This window comes from Oryctolagus cuniculus, chromosome 17 (genome assembly GCF_964237555.1).
Source record: "Oryctolagus cuniculus chromosome 17, mOryCun1.1, whole genome shotgun sequence".
NCBI lineage: Eukaryota > Metazoa > Chordata > Mammalia > Lagomorpha > Leporidae > Oryctolagus > Oryctolagus cuniculus.
In genome coordinates this window covers 2784796-2810778 of record NC_091448.1, presented here as the reverse complement: position 1 = coordinate 2810778, position 25983 = coordinate 2784796, and the positions used below count along the sequence as shown (strand labels likewise).

General features: G+C 65.8%; 1 protein-coding gene across 6 annotated transcripts in view; it reads right to left on the bottom strand.

Annotated features, from left to right (window-relative positions):
- The window catches only part of TIMP2 (TIMP metallopeptidase inhibitor 2), a 42614-nt gene extending 17536 nt beyond the window's left edge, over positions 1–25078 (bottom strand). The window contains exons 1-3 of one of the 6 annotated variants that reach the window (XM_070060211.1): positions 13164–13493; positions 12485–12693; positions 2329–5810 (exon numbers count right to left, since the gene is read on the bottom strand). In XM_070060211.1, coding sequence (XP_069916312.1) covers positions 4209–5708 — 1500 coding nt within the window. In that variant the 5' untranslated portion in view covers positions 5709–5810; positions 12485–12693; positions 13164–13493 and the 3' untranslated portion in view covers positions 2329–4208. Of the gene's footprint in view, positions 1–2328; positions 5811–12484; positions 12694–13163; positions 13494–24571 lie in introns of those variants that run through there. The other 5 variants (XM_070060212.1, XM_070060213.1, XM_070060214.1 and 2 more) reach the window with 5 other exon arrangements.
- Between the last annotated feature and the right edge of the window lie 905 nt (positions 25079–25983).

The window sequence follows — 25983 nt, the reverse complement described above, 5'->3', positions numbered from 1 at the left end:
TCTGAGCAGAGGGGCCACGTCCAAACCAACTGCCCAGCCACGCACCTGCCAAAGCCCTACCCTGCGACAGCTGACCCCACCAGCAACCCCAGCTGATGTCACTGCCCCCAACCCCCTCCCAAAAACCTCTCGGACAGGGCGACCCATCCACCACCAGGTCAGCCACAGAGGCCTTCCCAAGTCCCCAGAGTTTGGGCAGAAAGGACCGCAAAGCAGGCAGGCAAGGAAGTGACCAGACAGGAGGGCTGCGGCAGAGTGGCGTGGGGAAGAGAGACTGTCCCCGGATGTGGGGACGAAGCACAAGGGCAGTGTAAGGCTCGGGGGCCACCAAGCACCCGAGAGGACCCCTGGGAGGAGCCAGGAGTGCTCTGGGAAGATGGGCTGGGCCTCCGTGTCGGGGCCCTCCCCGCCACCCCACAGCACCCTGGGGTGCCCTCTGCCCACCCACGTGGTGCCACCCCCTATTCTTCAGATGGAGGCTGGGCAAGGCAAGGCCGCCTGCAGGGCTGGGCGTGGCTCCAGGCCGGACCCCCAGGGCCGCTCCAGGGGGCGCTGAGGGAGGCCAGGCAGGCGCCAGCAGGGACGCACACCAGCAGGGATAAAGGCGGCGGTGAAGACGACGCCCGACGCGGGCACGAGGCTGGGGCGCGGCGCCCGGCTCAGAAGGAGCCTGAAGACACCAACACCGTGCCGGGCGGCAGAGCCACTGTCCTCGCCACCATGTTTCAGTCCTCGTGGAGGCTGCAGGGGGCGTGGAGAGGAGAGCCCAGGGAAACCTGCAGCCTCCCCAGACCCTCCAGGCCCCTGTGCGGTCGGGAGCAGGAGGGGAGCCAAGACCCCTAGGCCCCTGGGGACGGGAAGTCCCACCGCCTGCACAGGGGTCGCTGCAGAGCCGCCTCTCGGCGGGGGCAGGGTCCCAGGGGACTCTGTTGGCCACACCGCCGGCTTTGTTCAGAACAGGTGGGGAGGTGCAGGTGTCCCGTCTGGCTTCCAGGGGACAGTGGGTGTGGCGTCCCAGCAGAGATGACTCACCCCTCCCCCCCCCCCCCGTGGCCTGCTGCCCATGCCTACTTTTAGCTCACGCGAGGCCGAGAATGGGCACTCGCTCCATCACCTGCAACGCACAGGCCACAAATGCCGCCCTTGGCGATGGAAACAAAAACAAGCAGGCGAGGGCTGGCTCAGACGGCTGCTTCCACGCCGCGGCCCTAAACCCAGTGACCCCCCCACGCCCTGAATGCCCCCCAGGCGGGGGCGGGCGGGCTCCGGGTCACCGCGGGACTCGCTGCGGAGCGAGGACGATGCATTTGGCGTGGAAGAACCGCAGGCCTCCAGGTCCCAGCATTCTTGACGTTTTACTTTCCATTTTATTTGAAAGAAAAAGATCTTCCATCTGCTGTTCACTCCACAGATGCCCGCAACAGCCAGGACCGGGCGGGGCCAAAGCCAGGAGCTGGGAACTCCATCCACGGCCCCCACGCGGGCGGGCAGGGGCCCAGGTACCTGCGCCAGCACCTGCTGCCTCCAGGGTGTGCAGCAGCGGGGGCTGGGTCGGAGGCGGGGCCAGGCCTCGGATACAGGATGTGGGGGTTCCAAGTGGTGTCTCAACGGCTCACCTGCTACCCGTTGTTCCTCCTTCCTCATGTGCAGCTTGGACGCAGGTGGGGAATGAAACCGGGACCCTAACCCACGACACTCTAGAACAGTGACAGCAAACCAAATCTCTGTGTCCACCATGGGAAAGCCACAGCCAGGAAACAGAGACCCAGGCGATCAGGACGTGAGATGCGGTTTCCTTGCTGAGGTTTCTGAGAGTTTAAAAAAACCAAACCACCAACCCCGTGGGACGCTGCCTCTGTCCCACTGGCATGAGTGGGACCCGTGACGGCTCTGCCAGCCTCGTGGTCTCCAGGAAACACAGCGATGACTCCCCAAAGTCCCGTGCGCTGGGCCAGCACCTCGCCCGGCGCTACAGGCTGCACCCTGCCAGGCACTGGGGTGTGTTTTACGCATCGCCGTGGGCTCGCCAGGAGGGGGGTCCTGTGCTTCTGCTGTGCGTCGCTCCCCGTCCAGCCCAGTGGCCGGCACGGTGTGGGTGGCACTCACTCTTATGTGTAAATGAGAAGGACTGTAGAAGCAGGTCCAGGCTTTGCCGAGGCGTAAACGGTGGACGTGGGAAGGAAAAGCCCACAAATGGACACCCCAGCTGTGCTGTCCAACGCTTCCAAAAGTGCTGTCCCCATCGGCACCGAAGCCGGGATGAAGCCACAGAAGCGCTTGTGACACCTGACCCGCTGCCCCAAATGCATTATGGGTACAGAACCAGGATGCTGGGAAGACGACTCAGACAGCAACAGGAGAACTTGTCTGCCGTGAAAATGACCCGGAGAGACCTCCGTATGGCACGGCCACACGCTGTCACGTTGGGCACGTGTGTATGGTAACCCCAACGTGAGCAGGTGTGCACCTAGGGAGGGGCGGGGCAGGAGAGGGGTGTGCCGGGGGCTCCGCAGCTATCCCAGGCCGTGGGTTTGGGTGGTGGCCCGCCATCACCCCTCCCATCCTCTACAAGACATAACGAGGTAACTCAGGCTGGCCGTGGATCACTGACACCCACGGCCGTCTCCAGGGCCAGGGATCCGTTGTGCTGGTGGGGGGGGGTGTGTGTGGTAGGGAGGCTCCCAAGTCACCCTAGTCCAGGGGCCCAAGGGTCAGATCCGCCCCCACCCATCTTTACTGGAAGGTAACCACACCCACTCACCACCCACTCTGTGTGCTGTCCACGCCCCAGGATTATAGCTGGCAGGAAAAAAGCCAGCCTGGGTCTCCACGGCTGCTGTAGGGGAGGGAAGCTGAGGGGTGGCAACTCCACTGCCACCCAGGGGAGTCTCCCAGGAGGGTGGGCTCTCTGGCTTCTCCCTCCCTCCCTCCCTCCCTCTGCCAAATTAAAGTTTTAAGACTGTATTAAAGGGGCCGGCGCTGTGGTGTAGCAGTTAAAGCCCTGCCCTGCAGGGCCGGCATCCCATATGGGCGCTGGTTTGTGTTCCGGCTGCTCCACTTCTGATCCAGCTCTCTGCTGTGGCCTGGGAAAGCAGCACAAGATGGCCCAGGTCTTTGGGCCCCTGCACCCACGTGGGAGACCCAGAAGAAGCTCCTGGCTCCTGGCTTTGGATCGGCACAGTGCCAGCCATTGTAGTCATTTGGGGAGTGAACCAGTGGATGGAAGACCTCTCTCTCTCCCTCTCTCTCTCTCTCTGCCTCTCTATAACTCTGCCTTTCAAATAAATAAAATAGATGTTTAAAAATAAAATAAAAGATAAGTTTCTATAAAAAAAGGAGACTGCACTAAGAGACTGACATTGTGGTCCAGCCTGCTACGCCATCACCTGCAGTGCTGGCATCCACGTCTGAGCACCGGTTCAAGTCCCGGCTGCTCCACTTCCCATCCAGCTCTCTGCTAATACACCTGGGAAAGCAGTGGAAGATGCCCGAGTGCTTGGGCCCTGCACCCGTGTGGGAGACCCAGATTGAGTTCCAGGCTCCTGCCTTCAGCCTGGCTGTTGGCGCCATTTGGGAAGTGAACCAGTGGATGGAAGCTCGCTCTCTCTCTCTCCCTCCCTCTCTCCCTCTTTGTTGCTCAGCTTTTCTTTCTTTCTTTCTTTCTTTCTTTCTTTCTTTCTTTCTTTCTTTCTTTCTTTCTTTTTTGTTGCTCAGCTTTTCAAATAAATAAATTTAAAAAAAAAACCCACAAACATATTTTTCTCCTTTGAAAGACAGAGAGGTTTTGGTTCAATCTCTCAGTCCACGTCTCAGCCAGCAGCGAAGCAACAAATGATGTATCTCTTGAAACCGTGCCTGTCTGACCTTGGGCGCCCCTGAGAGCCCAGCGTTCATTTGGCTAAAACGTCGGAGGAGCTGAATTCACCCAGAGTTCCCATCTGTCCCCGCGCACAGGAAAAGACACAGCCGGTGCGCGCGGGCTGGCCGCCTCCCTGGGCCCGCTCGGGCTCCCGTCTGGGTGCGAGGAGCTTCCCCACGGGGAACGCTGTCTGAAAGGCAGGACTAGGGAGGGAGCCCGGGGGAAGGACCCGACACTGCCAGTGTCACAGACGCCTAAGGAGAGACGCAGACACTGATCGGAGAGAGGCAGGTGCCGGCCGCTCCCCAGCCGGCATCGGCGTGTATTGGTCCCGGCGGGGCCCCTCCTCCTAGCAGGCCCTCTGGAACTCCTGCAGACGCCTCCGGGCCTGCTCCAGAAACTGCTGATGGGCCTTGTTCTGCTCCAGGATCTGCTGCTGCAGGTCGCGGACCATCTGACTCTGCCTGTCCTCATCCACCCCGGCGCTGCCCAGAGGGCACGTGTAGTCCCTCTCCTTGGTCTGGGCCGTGCTGGGGCAGGACTTCAGGTGCGCCAGGAGCGCCCTCCTCCGCTCCCGCCGCTCCTCCTCCAGCTCCGCCATGTAGTGGATTTCCAAGCTCATGTCCGGGTGTTCGGTTTGTTCCAGCAGCGCCTGCTCCAGCTCCGACTTCCGCCTTTGTCTCGACGCCGTCCAGCCTGCCCGGGCCTCCACCAGCGAGGCCGGCGTGGGTGGCTCTGGTCCGGACTCGGAGCTGTGCAGCCGCGGGGCCTCCAGGTCCGTAGACGTTCCTGCCTCGGGGGGCGGGGGCTGACTTTCGTTCTTCAGCGTGGGCTTGGCCGTCGGATGGTGTCTGGGGTTCTCCGCCTCGCTTAGTAAGTGCTTCAAATCGGTTTTGAATAAAATCTGCGAGGGCTCCGCCTCTATCGGGCTCCCAGGATCCCCAGCGGGCACTGCTGCGTCGACAGCTCTCTCCCCGGCCGGGGCCCCTCCTCCAGGTTCCTGCGTCTCCGAGGAGCCCCGTCCTGCACTGGGGTCCCGGTCCAGCTCGGGCCTCAGTTTAAGGTGCAAACTCAGGTGCTCCTTCAGCTTCTGGTTTGTGTTAAACAGCGCCTCCAGGGCAAGCTGCAGCTCTCTCTGGTACCTGTTCTTGGCACCCTGCTGGCGAGGAGCCGCCTGGGGCCCCGCCCCTCTCTCTCGGGTGGGGCCCACGGGGCCCTTGGCACTCGGATCCCAGCAGCCCCTCCCCGGCTGCCACCGACCCTGCTGACCTGGAGCCCTCTCCCCTCCCTCCTGTGGCCTGACGTCACCCATGGGAGCCAGGAGCGGGTGCAGCCTCTCCCGGGCCGGCCCTCTGCTCCCCCGGGGCTCCCCGGGCCGGCGGCTGCTGCTGCTGCTGGCCGCAGGTGCCCGCTTCCCTTTGCTCTTCTCCAGGGGCCCCGGGGAGAGGGGGCCTCCCGGCTTCCCTGGGCCCCCCGACTTCTTGTGGGACTTGGCCTGCCCGTTCTGCGGCTTCGTCAGCTTCTCTTCTCGCAGGCCGGCCTTGTGCTTCTTGGCCCACGGGGGGCTCGGTGCTCCTCGCCGGGCCGGCTCCACCGAGTCACACTGGTTCTCTGCTGGCCCTCCTGTCCCACGCAACAGCCGTGCCAAGGACAGCCGCTCCGGGCCCCGCACCTGCAGGGGCTGCGCGCCCTCCCACAGCACCCTCAGCTCCTCAGCCAGGCGCAGCAGCTGCTGGCCCTGCAGGGCCCCGGCGCCTTCTTCTCTGAGCGTGGGATTCTGCCAGGAGAGCGAGGCTTCGGCGGCGGCGGCCGGGCTGGGCCGAGCGCCTTGCTCCCGGCCTCTCTGCATGCGTGCGAGCCCTGTGGACCCGGCTGCCCGGGGCAGGTGGCGGCGGCCAGGAGCCGGAGCTTCTGGAGGCCCCAGACGATCCACAACTGTTCCACGGCACACCTGCAGGGAAGGGACGATGCGCAGGCTCCCAGGGCCTTCGCACAGCCCCGCCCCTGCCCGCCAGGCCCCCCAGGACCCGTGCACGGCCCCGCCCCTGCCCGCCAGGCCCCCCAGGGCCCGCGCACGGCCCCGCCCCTGCCCACCAGGCCCCCCAGGGCCCGCGCACGGCCCCGCCCCTGCCCGCCAGGCCCCCCAGGGCCCGCGCACGGCCCCGCCCCTGCCCGCCAGGCCCCCCAGGGCCTTCACACAGCCCCGCCCCTGCCCGCCAGGCCCCCCAGGGCCTTCGCACAGCCCCGCCCCTGCCCGCCAGGCCCTCCAGGGCCTTCGCAAGCCCCGCCCCTGCCCGCCAGGCCCCGCCCCATGCCCCCCCCCCATGGGAGCTCCTGGGCAGCTTTTTTTTTTTTTTTAACCGTGTGTGGTTTTGCTTCCCGGGGGCAGCACTGGAGGGAGGGGTGCTGGTGGCCGGTGGTCTGCGGAGGCGGGGATTCCGCCACACATCCTGTAGCGCACAGGACGGCCCTGGCCAGATGCTGACCGAGCTGGCACTGAGACCCCCACCCCAGGGGGCTGGGCCCGGGCTGTGGGGGAGGGGCAGAATGGCAGCACCTGAAGGCAAATCTGGGGGAGCAGCTGTGGGCTCTGCTGCTTAGGGGGGAAGGAAGAGAGGAGGAGGCGCTCGGCAGGGTGTGTGAGCGAGCGTCCGTGTGTGCGAGCGTCTGTGTGTCCCGGGTATGTGTGTGTGAGCGAGTGTCTGTGTGTGGGAGCGTCCATGTGTGCAGGGTGTGTGTGTGTGTGTGCGGGGTGTGTGTGCGAGCATCTGTGTGTGGGAGCATCCGTGTGTGCAGGGTGTGTGTGTGCAGGGTGTGTGTGTGCAGGGTGTGTGAGCGAGCGTCTGTGTGTGCGTCCGTGTGTGCAGGGTGTGTGTGTGTGCAGGGTGTGTGTGTGTGTGCAGGGTGTGTGTGTGTGTGCGGGGTGTGTGTGCGAGCATCCGTGTGTGGGAGCATCCGTGTGTGCAGGGTGTGTGTGTGCAGGGTGTGTGAGCGAGCGTCTGTGTGTGCGTCCGTGTGTGCAGGGTGTGTGTGTGTGCAGGGTGTGTGTGTGTGTGCAGGGTGTGTGTGTGTGTGCGGGGTGTGTGTGCGAGCATCTGTGTGTGGGAGCATCCGTGTGTGCAGGGTGTGTGTGTGCAGGGTGTGTATGTGTGTGCAGGGTGTGTGTGTGCAGGGTGTGTGAGCGAGCGTCTGTGTGTGCGTCCGTGTGTGCAGGGTGTGTGTGTGTGCAGGGTGTGTGTGTGTGTGCAGGGTGTGTGTGTGTGTGCGGGGTGTGTGTGCGAGCATCCGTGTGTGGGAGCATCCGTGTGTGCAGGGTGTGTGTGTGCAGGGTGTGTGAGCGAGCGTCTGTGTGTGCGTCCGTGTGTGCAGGGTGTGTGTGTGTGCAGGGTGTGTGTGTGTGTGCAGGGTGTGTGTGCAAGCGTCCGTGTGTGGGAGCATCCGTGTGTGGGAGCGTCCGTGTGTGCAGGGTGTGTATGTGTGTGCAGGGTGTGTGAGCGAGCATCCGTGTGTGCGAGTGTCTGTGTGTGCATCTGTGTGTGCGAGCGTCCGTGTGTGCGAGAGTCTGTGTGTGCGTCCGTGTGTGCAGGGTGTGTGTGTGCACGTGTATCCACATCCGTGTGTGGGAGTGTCCATGTGGGAGTGTCTGTGTGTGCAGGGTGTGTGTGTGCAGGGTGTGTGTGCAGGGTGTGTATGTGTGTGCAGGGTGTGTCTGTGTGTGTAGGGAGTGTCCGTGTGTGCAGGGTGTGTGTGTGTGTGCAGGGTGTGTCTGTGTGTGCAGGGTGTGTGAGCGAGCGTCTGTGTGTGTCCGTGTGTGCGTGCACGTGTATCCACATCTGTGCGTGCGTGCACGACTGCTGATCGCCTCTCTCTGAACCCCAGTGGGCGCCTCATGAGTTAGCAGAGGCCGCCTCGCCTGGGCCCCGGCAGCAGGAAGGCCCGGGCCGTCAGGCCTTCCCGGGGCGCAGTGGCTCCACACCCAAAGTTCACCGGCTTGCAGCTCATGCCAGAGACGGCCCGACTTGTCAGCTAAAGGAGCCGCTTCCAGGGCAGCCGTGCCCCGCCCTGCCCGGCCCCTTCATGACAGGAGCCCCAGCAGCCGGAGTGGAACGCAGCCAGGGCACTCAGACACCGCCAGTGTCCGCATCACAGCCACAGGAGCCGTGTGGCTGCCACCGCCCGCCCCCAGCACTTCCGCCCACTCGTCGTTTTCACACCCTGCAAAGGTGAGGAGCTGTTACCACCCTGGTTCACAGACGGGGAAACTGAGGCAGGCAGACACGGAGCCACCTGACCAGGGTCACAGCCAGCGAGGGGCAGACAAACCAGGCCACGGACAGGATCGCACACTCAGAACAGTGGCTGGCGTGACGGTCGCCTGCCTTCCGCTGTGGCGGGCCGGGCCGGGGACAGGTGCAGGGCTCAGGGAGAAAGCTGGGTACCGAGACTGTCGACCAAGGTGCCGCAGAGAGGAATCCAGACCCTGGCCTCACAGCACACGCAAAAGCTAACTCACAGGGACCCACGGCCCTCGATGGAACGTGGAAAATCCTTCATGCTTCGAGTGACGCCCAGGTGCACACGGGTTCACGACCTCGGGCGTGGCGAGGACTTCTCAGTGCCAGACACACAGGCAGTAAACAGGGAATCGGCAAATGGGCGTCACCAAAGCTAAACCCTCCGCCAGGACACCCCTCTCAAGACGCCGACTGGAAGGGAGGAGTAAGACTTAAATCCAGACAAACCAACCAGACGGCAAGAGGGCGGATCGGCTAACTAAAACGCGTCCGGGGCTCACACGGCCACCAGGGCGCACAGACAGACGTCCAGCCTCAGCCGTGGCTAGGGAAAGGTGGACGGGAGGGAACGGACACACTGACACCCCCGAGGACGGCCATGACTCAAGAGCTGGCAGCAGGCGGAGAAGCCGGAGCCTTCTGAACAGTGCCCGCGGGGCTGCCGGCAGGTGCAGCCGCCGTGGAAAGCAGCCGAGGTAAGGCTGGGCTCACCGGACGACCAGGAACTCCGACCCCGTGTCTACTCGCACGGGAACTGGAAGCCAGTGTCCACGCAAAGACGGAAGCAGGGGTTGAAGGAGCTGGGTTTGAGTCGGGGTCTCAGATGCCAAAGCCCGAGCGTTTCCCACCACCGTAACGGCCACAGGGGCGTCCAGAGAGGTGGGGAGGGGTCCGTCTTGGAAGATGCCTGGCGAGAACGTGTGTGAGGTCCGACTGCTCTGCCTGAGCCACTGGCCCACACCTCACACCCTCCCTGGACACAGCAAAACCTGTAGGAGCCTGCGCCGCCCGTGCCCTCTTGGCTCCACCCCGACCCCGCTGCACCCTGTGCCGCGTCCACCGCAGAACTGCGCCGTGGAGTTTTCTGGAGACACACACACGGAGAGACGGACAACTCTGGACAGAGATCTTGAGGACAAAGTCCAGCAAAGTGCAGTCAGCTGACACGGCTGTCACGCCTGTGGCCACCACCACAGCCCCAGCCAACGGGAGACCAGAGGCGGGGTCTCATGGTTGCTGAAGCGCTGGCCACGCCCACGGTGCCCAGGGACAGCGCCTGCTCGCCCGCCGAGCTGGTGGCCTCCCCTGCGGGGACCTGCCTGCTCTCCAGGCGTCCCCGTCTCTCCAGTCCCTCAGACAGGCTGCCAGGGTCCCAGGCAGGACGCTGGCCAAGGGGGACCCGTGCTCGGGCTGGGGTCCTCGTGCCGGTGCCCTCTGCAGAGCCCCCACCCTCCCTGCTTGCTGCACAGGGGCGTCCCAGCGCCCGAGTCCCTCACGTCCTTCTGGGCAGCCCTGAGCGTCCTGGGCTCACCCTCCCGGCTCCTCCGCCACCGCACGCCCATGGGTCCCGCTCCCCAAACAACCTCTGTCCCTCGGAGCAAACGGCTGCCTCGTGCTGGCCGCCATCAATCACCAGGATGGAGCCAGGCTCTGCAGCAGGCGGGGGGCGAGGGGCGGGGCACCCACCTGGGCCCTGGGCAGCACCCGAGCCTCCCAGGGCATAGCGTGGACACTGGGCCCGTTCTCTCGTGCGCTATTTGGCCCTGCGGCCCTGTGCACGGAGCCAGCCACAGCGGCCACACCTAGGCGGCTGTTCAGACCCCTGCACGAGAGGGACCCTTGTCACGGGCCAGGGAAGCACCAGGGTCTGCAGCCGGTTCGCTGGCCTCCTTGCTCCCCACAGCCTGTGGGCAGCCCGGGGACAACAAGTGTCAGGGGTCCAGGCCGTGCAGCGGCCCCGAGGGGCTCCCAGAGGAGGGGCCGGCATGCAACTCTGTCTCAGTGCCAGCAGCACGAGGCCGTCCACTCAGGTCCACTGGGGGGTACTGCGGTATAAACACGGCACAGGCCCACCCAGGACCCTGCTCCTGAGAGGCAGGTGGTCACACAGCGGCTCAGCCCTCCAACGGGGCGGCGGGGGGGGGGGTTGCTGTCACCGCACTGCTACCAGCTGCACACAGCCAAGTGTGCAGGGCTGACCCTGGTACATGGTTCTCCCCGAACAACCCACACAGCCGACACCAGCCCGGTCCTCTCCCAGGATGACCGCAGGACGCGGGCGGCCTCCTCCCTCCCGAGTCAGCCCCTCCCTTCCGCCACCCGGGGCTGGAAGCCGTTACAGCAGCTCCGAGCCCTGGGGACCGTGCGCAGCTGTTTCACACACGGAAGGAAGCAGGGTTGAAGGGAGCTGGCTGTGTGGACGAGGCACTGGGCACACCCACCCCTGGCTGACAGCTCACCTGGTGACTTCACCCCACGCCTCCCCATCACACACGGCCTCACCTGGAGGGCGACACCTACACCCCCGTCCCCATTTCCGACGCTGGGACACGCGGGTTAAGGCCAAGGTCGGGGCCTAGCCTGAGTCTGCAGGGCCAGGGAGCTCCTACGGCCCCACCGCTGCTGGCCACGGACCACACACTGGGCACCGAGGCCCTGGTCAACGGGGCTGCACCGCCTTGCCTTACTCTGCCCCTCCTCCTCCCCGCTCCATAGCCGAGCCCTGACCATCTCTCTCCAGAGCCCCTGAAGCCCCTGTGGCACCCCCACGCCTCCCGCCACTGGGTCCCCAGTGTCGGACCAGCAGGAATGCAGAGGCGGTCGCAGCCCCCGCGGCCCTGCGGTCAAAGCTCTGATGCCCAGGCCTGCCCCGGACAGCCTGCCCCAGCCTCTGTGGGGAGCGGCCTGGGCTTCACTCAGTTCCCCAGAGACTCACCACCCAGCTCCCCGGCCCGTCTGTCCCATCCCAGAGAGCTGGGTACAGGGCGGGGCCCGGCGGCGCCAAGCACCCCCAGCCGGGTCTGGCATCCTTACCTTGCACCGAGACTTAGCCGCCTCCCCACCTTCCCCAGCCCAGGCTCCACCCACTCCCCAGAGGACGCCTCCCAACCTCCCACAGGGCCAGCGCCCAGGCCACACAAAACTGGCCACAGCAAGGACGTCCCGAGTCCCTGAGCGAATCCAACCGGCATTTCTGCCCTGGGGAGCACACGGAGGCGCCCGTTTGAGAGCTCTGGGCTGTGTCTGGGGAGCACACGGAGGCGCCCGTTTGAGAGCTCTGGGCTGTGTCTGGGGAGCACACGGAGGCGCCCGTTTGAGAGCTCTGGGCTGTGTCTGTGGGGTGATGAGAGAGGACATCCCTCCAGGCTTCCAGGGTGCACACAGTGCGCCCCTAAGCTACACGTGATGTGGGTTTGGAAGCCGACGGTAGCTCCCCAGGCCCTCCTCCCCTCTGGAAAAGTTTCCATCCACCGGTCCGATGGCAGCTTAGCCCCCAAAACCACCGTGACGGTCACCCACGTGAGCAAGCACCTTACACTTGTGTCCAAGTAACAGCAAACCAGGTCAGAGGTAGCTCCAGACCCTCCCCACCCACCCAGGACGCACACGGCCCCCGGGGGGGACGGAGCTCACACCTCCCGAGAGCCAGGGCAGCTCCCACACGCGGCCAACCCTGCGACGGACGGCAAGAACGGCAACTGGCCCCCCACTCACACGGGGTCCCCACATCCAGCCACGCAAGCACACAGCCAGAGAAGGCAGCGACGAGGGGCGAGGGGCAAGCGTGGGCAGACACGTGGTCACCCAGACAGCCAAGCCGATCCGCACCTGTGTGCACACACCTGCGGCGAGCCCAGCCCCACGCCCGCCAGACCTCACCAGGACGCCCAGCACCCGGCTCTGAGACCCGGCACTCGAGCTCGGCAGGTCCCAGGCACACGGTGTCCTCAAGGACTCGGTGCCCCAGGCACAGCCAGGGCCACGGCGTGAAGTGGCAAGCTCACGACAGAAGGGCTGACCCGAGGAGGGCTCAGCAAGCTGGCCGAGCAGCGGGAGAGACGAGCGGCGGCGCCGGCAGCGCTCGGAGAGGGGCAGCGGGGTCACCATGGGCCGGGGGAGGCGGCTGCAGGCTCGGGGCTCAGGAGATGAAAGAAACGGGAGGAGTCCACAGGCGCCAGGGGCAGGCAGGGCAGGGGACAGAGCCGCCTAGAGCAGGCTGGTGTGGAACCGGCCACGGCATGGCCTCGGCCAGCTGCCTGACCCAGGCTGCCTCAGTTTGCTCGTCTGTAAGGTGGGTCCGTAGTTGCTGGGGACCAGGGTAGTTACTCACTGTGCGTGTCTGCAGACGACCGCGCTACGCCGCTGGGCACACATCACGTGCAGGGAGGCACCCTCTACGGCGCTGTCTTGAACTCATTGGGCAGGCAGCGGAACGCCCATCCCTGGAGGCACCCAAGCCAGGCCCAGACAAAACGGTCGTCAGAAACACGGCGACCCCGCATCTCCAACACCACACCTGGGACCCCCGTGAGCTGGGGGCTGTGGGAGACCAGGAGCCCCGTCAGCCCCGGGAGGCCGCTTCACCCGTGCACGTCTCTCGCCGTCTCCCTGGTGCGCGGCCAGCAACGGGCCGCTCCAGGCGGCTGGGCACTCAGCCCCTGGGGAGCCAGCTCAGCTCACTGCACCCAGTTCCTCCTCCACACACCCACACCGAGGCAGCCCGGCCTGCAGACTTACAGCTGAGGGGCCGCGGACACAGCTGCTGGCTTACTAAACAGACAACGGCAACTTCTGCCCCCACGTGCCCTGCCCAGGCCGGGGTCCCGGTTCCAGCAGCTGCTCCTGCCCTGCCAGAACACCCCCTCCACCCCACCCCCCCCCAGTTCTCCAAACAGCCCCTTCCCCCTCCAGAACAAACGCCCGGGGAGGGCCCGTGGTGCCGGGGCTTCCTCCCAGCTCAGCCCAGAGGCCCTCAGCTGCCTCCTCCCTCCCAAAGACGCAACAGTAACCTCGGCCTCGAGGCGTCCCTGCGGGGTCTCCGGGGCCCACTGACCACGGCCGCTGGAGCTGCAGCTCCCACCTCCACCTGCAGCCCAGCCGCCTGCCCCCGCTGGTGCACTGTGGCCGGTGCGGCCATGGGAACAGCACAGCTGTGCTGTGACATCACCGCAGAGCAAGGTCAGGGCCAGTGCCCAGCCAAGGGGCCCCTGGCAAGGCCGTGGCTCAGGCAGCAGCCGACCAGCCGGGGCGGGGGCCTCGGGAGAAAGGGGCACACAGGGTGGCACCCCCACGACCGCCCCTCCCCCCCGCGAGCTGTGCACATCAGAGAGGCACACGTCAAGGTCAGGTCTCCCTGCGACTCCTTCTGCCGGGGGGGGGGGGGGGGGAGCGTCGTCCTCTGACTGGGGTAGAGGACTTCTGCTTCCCGGGGCCCAACCCGGCTGGACGCGCAGGGAGAGGGAACCCTGGCCTGCCCCGTCCAGGGAAGGGGCCGGACAAGCCTGGCCCCGCAGCTCTGACGACGGGGACCGCGCCCGGGGTCCCAGGGAGGTGAGGCAGCGGCTGTGGCAGGAACGCGGCCACTGTGCAAGGGCTGCGAAGACTAAGTCTCAGGAGAGCTGAGCCCGCCCACTTTCTGGGTCTTTCTTTTTGACCCCTGTGATGGTTAAGTCTGTGGTCAGCTTGCCGGGGTCAGGGCGCTCCCAGACGGCTGATAAGGCAATCACTTCTGGGCGCGTCCGAGGGCACTTCCAGGAGAGACCAGCAAAGAGCTGAGTGAGCAGAACGGGACAAAAGGAGGGGAAAAAAATCCTTTCTGTGACCTTGAACTTGAACTCTGCATCAACACACCCTCGGCCTCAAACCGACGTCACAGCATCGGCTGAGTCCTGGCACCGGCTCTCCGGGGTGCAGACGGCAGACCAGGGCCACCCCCGCCTTCACAATAGCACGCCTCGCCCCCCCCCCCATCAACACCCGCTCCTGTGTCCCCAGGTATCCTGCTCGTTCTGCTGACCGACACAGCCCACAGGTTCCCAGTCTCAAGGCCACTTCCCCTCCCCCGAGAACATCCCCAAACCCTGGAGCCCCCGCAGGCTGGACACCACCCACCCTTCAGGGAGGACACAGCACGGCTCCCCAGACCTCCTTCTCCGGGCCTGTCTGGGACTCCCACGCCCAGCTCTCCTGTCTCTGCCCTGGCAAATCCTGGAACACGGCCCCGGCCCCTCAATTAACCCAGTCTGCTGAAAGACCCTCCCCCCAGGATCCACCACTGGTCTTGAAGAGCAGCCTGGCCCCCAGGGTCTGGGTCTGTCCACTCCCACCAGATCCACACTTGAGCAAGCGTGGACTTTACAGATTACACGTGGGGCGGGCCTGGCGCAGCGGGTTGAGCCGGGGAACCCCCACCCCGTATCCAAGTGCCCGGTTCAAGTCCCGGCTCTTCCACTTCTGATCCAGCTCCCTGCTAACGCACACCCTGGGAGGCAGCAGATGACAGCTCCAGTGCTTGGACCCCCGCCACCCCTGGGGAGACCCAGACAGAGTTCCGGGCTCCTGGCTTCGGCCTGGCCCTGCCCCAGCTGCTGCAGGCATTTGGGGAGTGAACCAGCGGATGGAGAATCAGTTCTCTCTGCCCCTTTCAAGTAGATGAAAACAAACGCATTTTAAAAATCACGTCTGACACAAGTGCACGGAGAACAATCAGCCAGCACACACTCGCAGGGGACACAAGTGCACACAGCACAACACTCGCAGGGGACACAAGTGCACACAGAACAATCAGCCAGCACAACACTCGCAGGGGACACAAGTGCACGCAGAACAACACTCGCAGGGGGAAGCTGCTCTCCCCCACACACCTGTTCCTTCCACGCCTCCAGAAGAGTCCACACTGCCGGTCACCTGCAGGAAGCCCGCAGCCATGATCCATTCACACCGCCTGCCCGGCCGCGGCGTGCACGGGGGGCCTCCACCATTCCCCCGAGACAAGCAGGACCCAGAGGAACGGCCTGTGACTAAACGCTCACACGTGTCCCCAGTTACGTCCCTGGAAACATCCCTCAGCGTAGAGCTGCCAGGTCAAAGAGAGCTTCTTTCCTAAGAACTCGCCCTCCGAGCCGCCAGGCCACGGCACCCACGGCCACGGCGGGCCGCCAGGGACGGGCAGGTCTCCCGGCCGCGCAGATTGGGGCAGCGGGGAGTCCATGGCTACGCAGTCCCATCCTATCTCCTGGGGCTCCCGCTGCTGACCTTGGGGGAGTCCTGGGCCACCTGCCTCCACCCTGACAGGACAGCACAGCCGTCTCTCATCGCCCATGGAGTCCAGGGGGGGGGGGAGAGAGAAGGAGGGAGAGAGGGAGGGAGGGAGAGAGGGAGTGAAGAAGGGAGGGAGGGAGGGAGCAAGGGAGAAAGAGGGAAGGGGGGGGAGAGGGTGTACAGAAGGCCCTTGGGCACAGAAAAGCCCCAGGCAATTTGTATTGTTTTGTATTTTAATTTTGTATTGTATTGTCTTTTAAAGCTTTATTTGTAAGCCAGAATTACAGAGAGACCACACACACACACACACACACACACACACACACACACACAATCTTCCATCCACTGGTTCACTCCCCAGATGGCCACAATGGCCAGAGCAGGGCCAGGCCCGAGTCAGGAGCTCCATCCGGGTCTCCCACGTGGGCGCAGGGGCCCCAGCAGTCAGGCGTCTTCCACTGCTCTCCCAGGTGCCCGCAGGGGATGCGGTGGCCTCACCCCTATGCCCCGGCGCCGGCCCCCATGTCTCTGTGACAGCCTGTCCTACCCCTGCAGAGACCACCAGAGTCATTCCTCTGTCCCCTGTGGGCCGCAGGGCCAAGAGCCCAGGACAGGCGATGTCCGTGCAGCTCACTGCCCACGCCCACACCCAGGCACACGGTTCCTCCCTGGGCAGAGCCACACTGGCCCTGTGTTCCCAGAGGCACCCCAGGGAGGGCTCAGAGCTGGGGGGCTACGGAGGAAGCCCCCGGCGAGGAGCCAGGCAAGGAGCCCTGGAGACGGTTGCACGTGGGCAACTGCATCTCAGCCTTATGCCCAAGCGGCACCGGGAGCCCAGGGGCCCCCACAACGCAGCCTGGACGCAGCACCCTGCCACAGGGTGACGGCAAGGAGACGTCCCAGGGTGCCCAGGGACCTCGGGGCTCCGTTCCTGCAAACACTCGGGACCCACGGCGTGGCACTCCCATCAGGCCACATTCCCACAGCTCTGTGGCCCCCTGGCTCCCCCTGAACCCTCTCCTGTTTCCCACCCCCTCCTCATCACAGGACACAGGTGAGGACATGGGGCCTGGGCAAGGCCCAGTTTGCTCTGCCACACCCACGGGGGGACCCTGGCCCCACCGCACCTCCAGACCACAGAGCAGAGAGGACCGAGGTCTCAGCCAAGTGGACCCGGCCTCTGAAGACGCCCCGCTGAGTCTCGGGTCTCTCTGAGCTCGGAACATCCCACAGCACAATGCCAGGCTCCTCCCCCCTCTGCTCGTTCACTCCCGGCCTCCAGGGCCCAGGGCAGGTGCACGGAGGCTTTGCACCTTCAGGTCAGCTGGGGGAGTGACTCCCACAGGTGTCACCCCGAGTGCCCCTGGGAAGCGGGGGGCGGGCCACGAGGCAGGAGAGGAGCCTAAACCAGCCATCACAGACCAGGAGGCCAGGCCCGCGGAGAGCTAGGCCAGGTCAGAAAGATTTCTCTCTGAAGGCCAGAAGTCCAGCCTTGAGGGCCAGACGATATGTGTCACGTCCCGGAAACGGTGCTGGGCCTGGCGGTGGTGCAGCTCGCCAAGCCTAGAGACAGGCCAGCAAGCTTCCTGGAGGTCAGCTCCCTTCTCGGCGACCCGGCCACTGGCCCCCCACGCCGCCCCCTGATGCACGCACAGCGAGGGCCCCAGGCTGGCCTCTGTGGCACCTCTGGCAGAAGACCCGAGCTGGGCTACCTGGGCCCAGGTAAGCCCGGGGTGGGCACTCGGGGCGCCGCAGGCCCCATGGCGGCAGTGGCTGCCCAATCCCGTGACGTCCTCAAAGCCACAGGATGGCAGGCTCGAGAGGGCGACCGTCGTGCGAGCGACCACCCTCACAGGGCGCAGTGAGCCCCTGGTGCCACGCCCGTGTCTCCAGGACCCCGGGACAGTGAGGTGCGCGTGGAGGAGGTCCCTCCCTCCCGGTCAGCTCTCCCCTGTCTCCCCACTGGCACCCTAGTGCCTTTCTATAGAGCTTCGACCTCGGAGGCAGGAGGACAAAGCTCCCATCCCCAAATGCCCAACGACAGCCAGGACCAGAGCCCATCCAGGTCTCCCCCGTGGCGGCAGGGACCCGAGCACGCGGGCCGTCTGTGCTGCCTCGAGGGCAGCATGAGCGAGCGGCTGGAGTCGGAGCCCAGAGCCTCTGACGTGGGATGCTGGCAGCTCAGCGGATGGGCCAAACTCCTCCCCTCCCCTCCCCAATGCCGCTGAGCTCAACCACACAACTACACGCCAATCGCGGAAAACGGAGAGGAAACCACATAAGCAAAAAGAGAAAGGACATCTGCCTCCATCTTCCTCACTGCCTAGACTGCGCCGGACTTGGCTTGGGCTGGTTTTCCGCACAGGCAGGAGGCACATGGCTCAGCGGGTCAAAGCCGCCTCCTGCAGCTCCGCCATCCCATATGGGCACCGTTTCGAGTCCCGGCTACTCCACCTCCCATCCGGCTCCCTGCTAATGGCCTGGGAAAGCAGTGGAGGATGGGCCAAGTGCTTGGGCCCCGGCACCCATGGGAGACCCGGAGGAAGCTCCTGGCTCCTGGCTTCAGCCTGGCCCAGCCCTGGTCATTGTGGTGATTTGGGGAGTGAAGCAGGAGATGGAAGATCTCTCTGTCTCTCCCTCTCTCTGTAACTCCGCCTTTCAAATAAATAAATAAATACATCTTTAAGAAAAGGCATGGAGCGGAGTGGTTAACTGGCGGGAGGGGGACCTGGCGCCGGGAGGGACAGACAAGCTGGGGCTGCTTCTCGCCGCGGGCGTGCGCTCGATCACCCTCCACGCCAGCCTCGTGCATCTTAAACGTTCGTCTGTTCCACCTGACGACCTTCAGAGGACGCGCGCACTCACAGGCTGAACCTGGGTGCACAGAGACGCACTCCGGTGTGTTTCTAGGTCGCACACGGTGTCCACGCCACCGTCTCAGAGGCCGCTTCCTGTTTTGCCGTCAGGACACAGCTCAATTTGTTCAGCTCGCTTGCAACACACGGGCAGACGACAGGAAGGAGGCCAGCGCCCGGGCCTGGGCCGCGCCCCCACCCGGGCTGCTCCAGCGCCCACCATCGGCATCCACCCCCCCGCCCCCGACATCAGCATCCACCCCTCTCCCCCGGAGCCTGGGATCGGATCAGCAGTGCTCTGCCCATGGCGCCTCTTATTTCAAAAGCCCTCTCTTCCTGCTTTGCCATTCCCTAGCCATGTGCCCTGAGCGGGCAACTCAACGAGCCGGCGCCTCAGCTTGGCCATCTATAAAATGGGTTTACAACAGAATGAACCACGTTGACACCAGCAAGGGGCAGCGTAGGAAGCCCGGGTGACAGCTGTCACTGCCGCTGCCGCCGCGACTGAACTTGGCGGAATCAGCCTGCTTGGCCTCCGAGCTCCCTGAAGCCAACTCCAGGTCTCCCCACTGGGCCCTAAGCACAGGACACCGACAGGCGGGCGCTGACCCAGACAGGGCAGGCGTGCCGCTGACCTCAGAGAGCCTCCCGCGTGCGTGTTCCGCTCCCAAACATGCAGCCCTGGGCGGTGGGCAAGAGACTGCCTGCTCCGGCGTCCGAGGCCAGCGTGACCCACGCCCCCACCCCCGTCCTTTTTCCTCCAGGGAGGGGTCACTTCCTGTTCCCGCTGCATCCCCTGCACACATTTTCCGTGGTCTGCTGAAGCCCAGCTGGGACTTCCTGTCCCAGACCCCTCCCCAGCGGAACCCGGGGACCCCAAGCAGCTACAGGAACCCCGGATCCCAGGCACCGCTCACCCCCCGGGGACTCTGCCTCGACTCGGCTCCGTCTCCTGCGCCCAGGATGACTGCGTCTCTCCGCCGGGCCCCTGGCCCAGCCTGCTGCCGCCTGCCCACCGCCCAGGGCCGACAGCTCTGCAGGGGCCACAGGAGCCTTCCCTGGGTGCCCCCGCGGGAATCCAGGCCACACCTCGGCTCCCGGGGCCCACCCCGGGCTTGGGCCTGGCTCCACCCCTCCGGGCCTCTCCCAGAGGCCAAATCTCCCACCGGGTCTCAGTGTGGCCATGGTCCAGCGAGACAGAGCCAGGGCTGAGTCATGTTTTAAAATTCCTCCAGGCACCCGTAAGGTACTCCATGTTCAGTAAATGCCTACAAAGTGACTCTTCAATTGTAGAACACAACAAGAAACCCAACACATAAATCCCATTAAAAGCAGGTAGCTTGGAGCCAGCACTGTGGCACAACGGGTTAAGCTGCCACCGCGACAGTGGCTTCCTGTAGGACGGGTTCAAGTCCCGGCTGCTCCACTTCCGATCCAGCTCCCTGCTAATGCTCTTCGGAAAGCAGTGGAGGATGGGCCACGTGCCTCGACCCCTGCACCCGCGTGGGAGACCCGGATGAGGCTCCTGGCTTCAGTCTGGCCCAGCCCTGGCCGTTGCAGCCATTTGGGGAGTGAACCAACTGGTGGAAGATCTCTCTCTGTCTCTGTCTCTCCCTCTCTGTAACTTTTTCAAATAAATTAAAAAAAAAAAAAAATACAAACTGGCAGCATCCGCCCTTGGAGGTCACATATCACTTTGAGACTGGTGGTAGCCTGGGCCCCGTCTGCTCCACAAACACGTGCAAGAACGTGCATGCGTCACACACATGCACACACATGTGATGGCACACGCACACACGCATGCACCCCTCACAGCTGCAGGGCTCGCGACCCCCGGGCCAACCTCTGCCCCAGTATCCCTGGGCCCCGTCTGCTTTTCAGAGCAGGTCCGCGCCCAGCCCGCCTCGCGGGGGCAGGAGCCACACCAGACCCTGACCCGTGCAACGGCTCCACCTGCACTGTCCCACGGGACTCGTCAGGGCCACAGGCAGCTCAGGCCTGGGGGCACCCCCCTCTGCGAAACGCTCCTGGCCACTCCTCCTCCCTCCCCCACCCCTGGCTGCCGCTCCTCCCCGTGGACCTGCCACGTAGCAGCCAAAAGCAGGGCTTGGCTGAGCCAGCACTCGGGGCCACCGCGGGCGGCTCTCAGTCCACGCACAAACCCGGCCCGTCTCGGGCCCCCCCCCCGGGACAGCAGCTCTGTGCCAGTGTTGGCGGCACTTGGGGAGCCTGACGAACCCCAGTGCCCGCCTCCAGGCTGGCGGCGTCTGCCTGCTACCACCCGCCTCCCCCAGAGCGGGTTCTGCTGCCATTCCACAGCTGGAACATCTCGGGCAGCGCGCCGGGGCCCTCGGGATGGAATGCGGACGCCATGTGACAAGCCGGAGTGGGGACATTTGGTCCACGCCTCCCTGCTGGGCCCCCTGACCCCAGCCTCCCTCCCTGGCCTGCTCGGCACCGCAAACAGCTACCCGTGCCACGGCCTCGCCACCGACAGGTGACACAGTGAGCGTGCCTAGTGCCTGCTCCCCTAACTCACCCCCCCAGTCTAGGGAACATCTCACGCCCCACCCTTGATTCCTCAGCCCCGCGGTCTGAGCCGCAGGACCCTGGCCCTGGCTGTACACAGCTGTGCTTGCGCTGGGGGAGTCCAGGGCCAGTGTCAGCCCGGCTCCAGAGAAAGAAGACCCTGTGGCCACACCCCTGCCCCTGAGTCCGCTTCCCCCTCCTCCTGGCTGCCCGGGACCCTCAGAGGATATCTCCCAGCCAGTCTGGAACCAAGACCACCACTCCACCCCACCCCACCCCTCAGGCATCGCATCAGGGCAAGTGGCTGCAGATCCCCCCCCCCCCCCGCCAGTAGTCTGGGCGTCACCTACATCCTGTTGTGCACGCGTGCAAACCAAAGGACGTGAGCTCCGCGCCTGGCAGACGGGGGACCTGCGCCCACCAGCACTCTCGGGCCACAGCGAAGGCTGCCGCTGGGCAGGGCCACAAGAAGGGCACAACCCCAGAGGCCTGAGAGGGTCCCAGGCTGGTGCGACGCCCGCAGCAGACGGGAGCGGCGAGTGCGTGCGCGTGTGCGTGCGTGCGCGTGTGCCTGTGCGCGTGGTGCTGCGGGAGCTGCCTTCCAGCGCCTGCCACGCCTCCTGCCTCACACACACCTCTCCCAGTTCCTGTCTCCCGACCTGGGCAGCTGCCAGCCACCCAGGGTTCAGTCCTCCCCACCCCCACCCCCACCCCGCAGAACACGCGCTTCCGGGACACAGCCCAAAGCCGAGCCCGGCAGCCCCAGTGCCCCACGGGGCCTCCCGCCCTCCCTGGGAGCCCTGGCTCCTGGCACCCCACGGACGCCTCTGTCGTCACGTGCCGTCCTCCGATTGCGGGTCACCTGGAAAGCACAGCTGTGGGCGGTAATTTGCCAAATGGCGCTGGGCCTGACCTTCTTTAGACCGCACGGTGGCGGCTGGGGAGGACCCGCAGGGCCCCCTTGCCCTGACAGGTGGTCTCAAGCCCACGCCTACACTGGCCGGTGTCCGTCTTTGGGGCTCCCCTCCCAGGGGCAGGAACAAGACCTTGCTTCCGCCTCAGGGCCCCGGGGGCAGAGCCAGCCACCCCGTGGGTGGGAGACTTGGGATGCACAGACCCATCAGGGACGCCAGACCACGGCCTCCACGCCCACAAGCCCAGACTCAACTCCCAGGAATCTGACGCCGCAGCACACGTGGCAGCCGTTCGGGGTGGGCCCTCCTACCTGTCCGGTCCCTGGAATGCAGTGACAGGAGTGATGTGTCCACAAGCTGGGCCCAGGAGGAAGCCCGGCTGCCCTCAGCCCACAGCCGTGGGCCCCTCCCTAGCTGGGGCCGGACGGTTTGAGACGGCACCTCCCGGAAACGGCAGCGTGGTGGACCGGCGAGGTGGCCACGGCCATCGCCACCCAGCTCGGAGGGCAGATCTGATTCTCTGTGATGCGCTCCAGAGAGCGCCTGATTCCAGAAACCAGCCCGGGTGTGCCAGCAGCTCAGCCGTGCCGAGTGACTCCGGGCTCCACGCGTGGAGCTGCTGAGCCGCCAGCCCCCCCTGGTTTCCAGCCAGACTGCCGGAGCTGCGCCGGCCCGCAAGGGGAATGGACCAGCAGCCCCTCAGCAGAGCTGCCAGGGAGACATCAAACACTCGTCGCCTGTCGGGCTCCAGGGACCCGGGCCCTTCCCCAAGGTGACCGGTGCACCTTTCGTCCTCAACGCCAGTGCCGCATCACGAATCCTCTTTGCGGACCACCGTTCCGATCCTAGCAAGTGCAGAGGCCCGGGGCCAGCCCTCCCACGGGCAGAGGGCAATCCGGTCTCCAGTCACCTCTCAGACACCAACACACTTCACAAGCCTGCTGGAGCCCAAAGCACAGGCAGCCAGCGCACCAGGAAAGTCGGCTGTGGCCAAGCCCCCGGGGGCACCTGGCTGCACTTGGGGGGAGGGGCTATAGAAAACCTGAGGCCCGAGCCAGACCCTCCGTCCCTCTTTTCTGCAAAGGAACCCAAAACACGGACATCCCTCAGCCGCTGGACCCGGGCCACTCTGCTCTGCGCCAGAGTGGGGGTCACCCCGAGCAGCCCCGGGCTCTGAGCCTCTCCCCGGCCACGGGCCTTGCTCTAGGGGCCCAGCCTGTGGCATCCTCAGCTTTTTATCCCAAGGGAATGAGAGGAAGGCCTGGGGTGTGCTGGGCCAAGCGGCCCCTCCTGATACACGTCCAGCCACAACCTGGGGGCATGACCTTGACCTTACCTGGACACGGGATCTTTGCTAAGACAAGATCATCCTGCATTAGGGTGGACCCCAGATCCAGTGACTTTCTAAGAGGAAATCTGGACACAGGCACACGGGGCAGGGCCGTGAGCTGCAGGAACACGGAGAACGGCCCGGAGCCACCAGGGACTGGAAGGGCCTGGGACAGCCTCCCTCAGGGCCTCCAGTGGGGACCCACGCTGCCTGCCCCGGGCCCTCCCTCCTCCACCCGCACGCCACCACGGCCACGGTCAGGCAGCAGGGCCGGCCGTGGGACCCTGGCATCTGCACTCAAAGTTGTGGCTGTGCTGGAGAACTGGCAAGAAGGGGCCCTGAGCCTGCACCCCAGCACTCACCCCTGCCGTCTCCGGTCCAGACCCAAAGCCTGGCAGGGGCCTCAGCACACTCCCCCTGCCCTTCCCCCCCCCCCCACGGCTGGGCAGCCGCTGTGGCCCCAAGGCCGCCAACTCCCCATTTCCCTCGGGACCTAGGTCTGACTCCCCCACCCTGGGGTGCCTCCCAGGGGCACCCCGACGCCTGGGGCTCCCCACGCCCACAGATCTGAGCACCAAAGCCAAAGTGGCGCAAAGACCCCATCCCCCCCAAGCAGGTTTTGCACAAACTCCTCCGCCAGCACTCACCACGCCTTGGCACAGGCGGCCTGAGCCAGCTCAGAGCACCCGCAAACCAGGCTCAGTAGGCCCGTGGGGCGTGGGCAGGAGAGCCTAGGGACAGGAGGCGAGGTGTGTGGTCTGGGCGGGCGAGGGGTGCCCGGCCAGCCGTGCAGAGGCCCAGCTGCTGCGCCACCGAGCCTGCACCTGCCCCAGGGTGAGCCCTGGAGACTGGCACCTGAGCCTGCTGGGAGTCCTGGCTTTCCCACCAGTCACAGCCAGGCCGGGGACTCCACCCTCGTCCCCGGCAGCACCCCTCTCCCGGGGCAGGGCGCCCTGGGGACCAACACAGACAGCCACCCAGTGCTGCCTCCCCTGCCGGCCCCGGTTTTTGTGCGCTTCCAGAAAACGCAGTCACCCACAGCCAAACACCCACGGGTGCGGGCCCTGCCTAGCCCTGCGTGTGGGCGGGGCACCGCGCAGTCCGCGGGCCTGGGGAGGGGGTAGCCCTCTCCCACCTGCCCCTCTGAGCCCAGGGAAGCCACCCCGGGAGGGAGGGAAGCTGGGCGCGATGACCCCCCCCAACAAGCGTGCCCAGAGCCCGTCCCCACCGGGCCCTGAGCCCACGTCACCTGTGGAAGTTTCTCCAGGAGTCCCCCGGCCCCCGGCCACCCCCATCTCACGCCGCGTCCCCCACCGTCCCCGCCCCCAGCACCAGCCTCGCGGGCGGCCCCGCAGCGGTTTTCGGCAGCATCGCGGCGCAGAGAGAGGGCCCCGGAGAGAGGGAGGGAGGGAGGCAGGGAGGGAGGAGGAGAAGGCGCGCCCGGGCGTCCCCTCGCGGGCTCCCGGCGCGGCGGGCGGGAGCCTGCGAAGCCCCGGGGGTCGCGGGGACGCGGGCGCCGCGCTCCTTACCTACGTCCGCATTGCAAAACGCCTGTTGCGGGTGCACCGGCGAGCAGCTGCAGGCGTCGGCCGGGCGCAGCAGGGTCGCCAGCAGCAGGAGGCCGAGCGCGAGCCGCAGGCTGCGGGCCGCGGCGCCCATGGCGGGCCGGGGGCTCGGCGGGGGCTGGGCCGCGCCGCCTGGCGTCCGGGCTCCTCGGGCCGGCGGGCTGGGGGGCGCGGGTGGGGGCTCAGGCTGCGCGCTCCGCCCCGGGCGCCAGGCGCACCCGCTCGCTCCGCGCCGCACTCACCGCGCAAACTTTCCGCGCTCTTTGTCCGGGGGCGGCGCGGGAGGGGCGCGGGGGCCGCGGCCGGGGGAGGGTGGGGGCGGCGGGCTTCAGCGCCTGCCGCGGCCTTCGAGGGACGCGTCTGCTGCGGGCGCGGGCCGCGCCGGGTGTTTTAACGCCGCCCTGCTCCTCCTCCCGGTGGCCGGCGGCCAATGCAGGCTCCGGGCGCTCCCAGCCACCCCTCCTCCCGCGCCGCCCGGGCCCTCCCCGGAGCCCGGGCTTTTGTTGTGCGGGGCCTGGCACGTCCGGGGGCCTCCCGCACCACCTGGCGCGGCACGGCGCGCGGGAGGGGCCCCCGCAGCTGCCCCAACCCGCCCGCGGCGTGGGGACTCGCGGCCGCCCCGCGGGGCACCAGGCCGCCCACCCCCACCCTTTCCCGCCCGCGCCCCCTCTGCGGAGCCCGGGTGCGTTCCGCGCCACCCCCTCCCCGTGGAAGTTACGGAGGAAAACGGAGGCCTCAGCATTTGAAGGGTGGGGGCTGGGGGTGGGGGTGTGGTTACTGCGAACAAAACAGGATTTTATATAAACTGGCCATATTTGTTTGACCAGCCAACAAGAGAGCCGGGGTGGGCCCAGGAGCCAGGCCAGAGGATGGAGTGGGAGGCTTTGGGGCAGCCCCTGCGCGCCCGCAGATGTGGGAGCGCGCACTTTTCCAGGCACTCGCGGGCGCCGGGTCCCTGTCTACCCGCCCGGGACCCCTGCTGGCTGCTGGGGGGACGTCGCCCTGACTGCCCGGAGCCGTCAGCCTGATTGCGGCTGGACTGGGCTGTGCTGACTCCAGACAGGAACCCTGGAAAATACTGGCAGAGTGGAAAACTGGTGTCTTTCCGCTTGTGTGCGCTTTGAAGCAGAAGCGGGGGGAGCAGTTACCCGGGCAGAGCGGCCGTGTGCAGCCCCGAGCCAGTCCAACGTCGCCTTTTTTCGGTTTCGGTTCGTGTGAAATTGTGTTGCTTGCAAAATGATGTTTGATGATGACTTTTTAAGAGCACTGTGGATTCAGAAAATGTTACATGTTGGCTGCCTGTAGCTATTTTTTTCCTTTTTTTTTTTTTTTTGCCTCCTTTTATGATGAGCAGAACAAGATACGGTTGGATTTAC